Source organism: Muntiacus reevesi, chromosome 22, assembly GCF_963930625.1.
Source record: "Muntiacus reevesi chromosome 22, mMunRee1.1, whole genome shotgun sequence".
Lineage (NCBI taxonomy): Eukaryota > Metazoa > Chordata > Mammalia > Artiodactyla > Cervidae > Muntiacus > Muntiacus reevesi.
The window spans coordinates 887,345-891,493 of record NC_089270.1 but is presented as its reverse complement, the minus strand read 5'-3'; the positions used below and the strand labels follow the sequence as shown (position 1 = coordinate 891,493).

Below are 4,149 nucleotides of genomic sequence, written 5' to 3'. Positions count from 1 at the left end.
CATGTCTCCCAGAATCCTGGAGCCCCACGTGGGGCGAGGGTGGTGTTTGGAGCTGCCACAGAGGCAGCGGGAGTCCCAGGGGAGAGAGCGCCTGGCCCGATCCACCCGCCTGCAGAGAGGGTGGCCGGGCACCTGCCTGGGCCTGGTGGCCTTGGGGGTGGGGTGCGGGGGTCCTGGGGAGGGAAGCGCCGGGCGGGAGAGTTTCCAGGCTGGCTGGGGCTTCCGGCCCCGGGAGTCCAGGCCCCACCCAGGGGCCTGGCGCAGAGTGGGGACCATCGGCTGGCACACGGGGTGGGGAGCACCTGGCCTGCCTCAGTGGGCCCGAGGACTCCCCTGCTGTTCCTGCTCCCAGCGGGCGCAAGGCCGAAGGATGATGTCACGTTTGCAGCGGGGGCCCCCACCCCAACCCTGCCAGCCTCCGCACCCCCAGGTCACCCCGGGGTCACTGAGTGGGCGGGCACCGTCTCCTGGGCAGCCTCACGTGGTCTCCCTGAGTCCCCGGCCTCCTCACTGGGCAGGGGAAGCCTGGCCGGGGGCCGAGCCCGCCCACCCTCTGGAGCTTGGGGTGGTTTGTGAGGAGACGGGCCAGGCTGGGGGGCAGACATTGAGGGTCAGGGGGGCGCCTCCCCCCGGGAGTGGGAGTAGGGAGGCCGAGGCAGAAGCCCGGGACGCCGGGGTCCCACGGGATGCCGCCAGCCCTCCGCGCCCTCGACACTCTGGAGGGGACCGTCTGCTCGGGGCCCACTTTGCCAGCAGGCAGGGGACTGAGGCTGCGCACTCTCAGGGCCGGGGGAGACCCGCAGCGCTGGCTCCAGGCCCCTGGGTTTGACGGGCGGCTTGCCCCCCAGCGCCGGCCAGCCTGGCCGTCAGCAGCGCCCCAGAGGCACAGGGCCGCCCCTCGCACCCTCCTCCCACCATCTCCTCCTCAGAGGTAATGGGATCCCCAGGTGGATGCAGAGGCAGACATAAGATTGCGGCCCCTCAAGGCCCCTTGCCGTCCAGCCCATCCCACCTCGCTATGCGGGGGCCTGTGGCCGCACCGCTCTCTGAGCAAGGCTGAGCTGGGTGGGGGTGCGCCAGAGGGCAGAGAGGGGAGTCCCAGGCAGATGACTGCTGCATCCGCAGGCAGAGCCAGGAAGGTTGAGTGGGCAAACCTCATCAGAGGTGGACTTCCGAAGCTGCGTTGCTGACCGCCCGCCGACCTTCCCCGTCCGTGGTCCGCCCTGTGCCTGCGCTGCTCCTGGGGGCTGGGTCTCTGTGTGCGTGCGTGTGTTGGGGGGGAAACCAGGGCCTCCGGCTGTCCATCAGTGCCCTCGGCCACGTCCTGACCACCCCAGGCCTCGGCCAGCCGCTGCTGGGTGTGTCCCTGCCTGGAAGGGGCCAGACAGGGCCTAGGAGATGGGCCTCTCCTGGGCAGCATGGTCCAGGCCCCTCCTGATCCAGGCCCTTGGTGAGTGGCACACGGGCTCCTGCTGACCCCCTCTGGGGCCTGGGCCGGCCACTCTTGCAGCTTGGGAGGGCCTCCAGGTCAGGAAACTGGCCATTGCGTCAGTTTTGCGACCCAGTAGGTCCAAGCCCCAGCCTCCGCATCTGCAGAACGGAAGTCACGACCGCCGATGACTGTTCCCGGTCGGGCGGGGAGTGGGCAGTGAGCCCTGGGCCGCGGGGGCCACCGTCACCCCAGAAGGGCCCGGCCCCCCTCCCCAGGCCTAGCGTGGAGCGGCCGTCAGCGGGGTCCCCATCTGGAAATGATTGCGCCCGTGGCCCTCAAAGATATAATTAAAATATATTGGGTTTTTATGCTCCTTCCTCGGCCGGGGAGGAATCCAGGCTGGTTATGAAACTAGATCGCTCTGACGTGGGGCTGGGGCATCGCACACACGGATGGCTGCTCTGAGCCCGCTGGGTCGTGGCTGCCCCGGGCCGCTGCCCCCGGCTGGAGGGGCCCTGTCCTCCTTGGGGAGGGTGGCCTGCTGGGTGGTGGGTGCGAGGCCCCGGCTTCGTCTTCCCCTCCTCCCGGGAGCACCCCTTCCCTTCTGCTGCTTCATCCTCCAGACCTCATCCCTCACCCCCGGGAGCCTCCCTGGCGGGATGGGGCCCTTCTCCCCCAAGCAGCCCACCTGGGCGATTCAAGGGGCATCTTGGCCCCCAGGGAGGGTGTGTGGCCCAGTGTGGGTCTGGGGTGTGGTGCCAGCCTCTCCTGCAGCCCCGGTGCGTCAGCCAAACCACAGGCTCCAGGCGTCCGGGGCCTGAGACCTGCCCAATGAGGCCCCCAGAGATGCCGACCCCTGCTGGGGGTGCTCAGGGGGCAGGTGTGTGCTGGGTGGGCCCTGGGGCCTGTGCTTCTCCAAGGAGCCTCTCTGACCCTCCCTCTGCTGTTCTCCTCGAGGAGGCAAGGGAGCCACAGGTCCCTGCCCCGCCTCCATCACAGCCCCTCAGGGAGGGGAAGGAGCAGCAGGCCGGACCCCCAGACCCGACCCGGGACCCCGGCACAGGCCCCAGGTCGGGTGGGCCCCAGAGTGCACCACAGGCTCCAGCCCAACAGGGCCCCTGCCCACCCGTCCGGAGGCTGCTCTTCCGTCGGGAGGAACCCTTGTCCCAGCGGGGCAGGCTGGATGCGGGCAGGATGGACGGCCTGTCCGGGTCTGGTGGGCCGTGTCACCCCGCCCCTAACCCAGGGCCGCGGGGGTCAGTACCCCGGCCCCTCCTATCCACCTTGCAGCCGCCGCCCCTCCCTGCCTGGCGCGGGCACCCGGGGCCTCCCCGCAGGGTCCCTGCGGCCCTGCCCCCGTCTCGCGTGGCCCCGGGGGTCACCGTCCTGGCCGGCACCTGCTGAGAAGCCTCTGCCCCCCACCCCAGGCTCCCCGGAAAGTGAAGCTGCGGGGGCAGCACTCGGGTAGGGGGTGCTCCTCTGAGAACTGCAGCCCCAGGGCAGCGAGGCCTCTGCGCGCAGGGGCTGGAGGCAGGACCTGGCCTGCCGGCCGTCCCGTCAGCCTGGTGCGTCGAGGGGCCCTGTGAGCAGGTGGAGGTCAGGAGCCAGGGGGCCGGGTTTGAGGGGGGCCCACAGCCCGCGTGACGGAGGAGCCGGCTGGGGAAGCCCTGGCACCCTGTCACCCAGCTCCCGCCCCCCGCCCAGCCCCAGTGCGGGCCCCCTGCGCATCCTGGCCTCAGGCCTCCCCCTGGTCTGGCTGCTGGCAAGGCCCAAGGCAACTTCCTCCAGGAAGCGGGCTGTCCCTGGCCAGGGAGGGTGTGTCGGGCCTCCGGTGGGGCGCTGGGGGGCCAGACAAGCCTGGGCCCGGGCGAGGGCGCATTCCTGCTCCCCGAGCCTGCGGGGAGGGGGTTCCCAGAAGCGCAGGGAGGCCTGGCCGGCAGCCCGCGGGGAGCGCCCCCGGCACTTCCTGCTTGGCAGGAGGGCGCGGGGCAGCAACAACAAGCATGCGTGCCCGCCCTCCTGGGCACCCCCCGGACCCCTCCTGGCCTCCCTCCGCCCAGGCCCCGCGCCTCCCCGCCGGGACTCAGACCAGACAAGGCCGGCCCCCCACTCGCCGGCCCTGACCGCCGGGTGCCCGGTCTCTGCTGCCCACTGTGTCCTCCCTCGGCTCCCCCGTCGGGCCGTCTGCGTGAGGACATGTGGGCCCGGAGCCCGCCCCCCCAGGAAGCAGAGGAGGGCGGGTGACCAGGGCAGGGTGGGGGCGTGGCCGTGGGCGAGTCTCCTCGCCAAGGGGTGGGCCCTGTGGGGTGGGCCCCGTGCGGCCCGCCCTGCAGGGTCGGGGGGGATGAGATCACGCTCCGTGCGGGCGGGCTCGCAGGTCGGGACAGGTACCCGGCCGCACCCGCCTGGCCTCACGGCCGTTGGGCTGGGCTTGGCCGCCCCAGGGCATGCCGAGACCCTCCTGGCATGGGGTAGGCGGGGCTTCTGGTGCCACCCTCAGGAGAGAGGCCCCCGCCTGGCATACCTGATCCTCTAAGAAGTCCCCAGACCCCCAGGCCAGCCCACAGCAGTGCCCTCACGGAGAGGAGGGGGGAGTGGCTAGCCTGACACGGAGGCCTAGGCTTCTCGGGTGGCGTGGGGTGGCCAGGCCTGGACGCTGCTCCTGGCTCTCTGCTCTTGGGCGGTAAGCAGAAGCCCCCTCCTGCCCCCCGAGGCCT

At 71.8% G+C, this 4,149-nt stretch overlaps 1 protein-coding gene across 1 annotated transcript; it reads left to right on the top strand.

The window, feature by feature from the left end:
• Nucleotides 1-686: 686 nt before the first annotated feature.
• On the top strand, nt 687-3,676 carry LOC136153064 (basic salivary proline-rich protein 4-like). The gene is made up of 6 exons (XM_065914706.1): nt 687-756; nt 849-931; nt 2,432-2,648; nt 2,723-2,896; nt 2,994-3,028; nt 3,137-3,676. The coding sequence occupies exons 1-6, from the start codon at nt 687-689 to the stop codon at nt 3,674-3,676; spliced, it is 1,119 nt and encodes a 372-aa protein (XP_065770778.1).
• The last annotated feature ends 473 nt before the right edge of the window (nt 3,677-4,149 follow it).

Coding starts and splice junctions, on each gene's coding strand:
- LOC136153064 (XM_065914706.1), top strand. CDS start 687: ATGCCGCCAGCCCTCCGCGCCCTCGACACTCTGGAGGGGACCGTCTGC. Junction 932..2,431: donor CCACCATCTCCTCCTCAGAG/GTAATGGGATCC, acceptor CCTCCATCACAG/CCCCTCAGGGAGGGGAAGGA. Junction 3,029..3,136: donor GGCCCTGTGAGCAGGTGGAG/GTCAGGAGCCAG, acceptor CCCCCCGCCCAG/CCCCAGTGCGGGCCCCCTGC.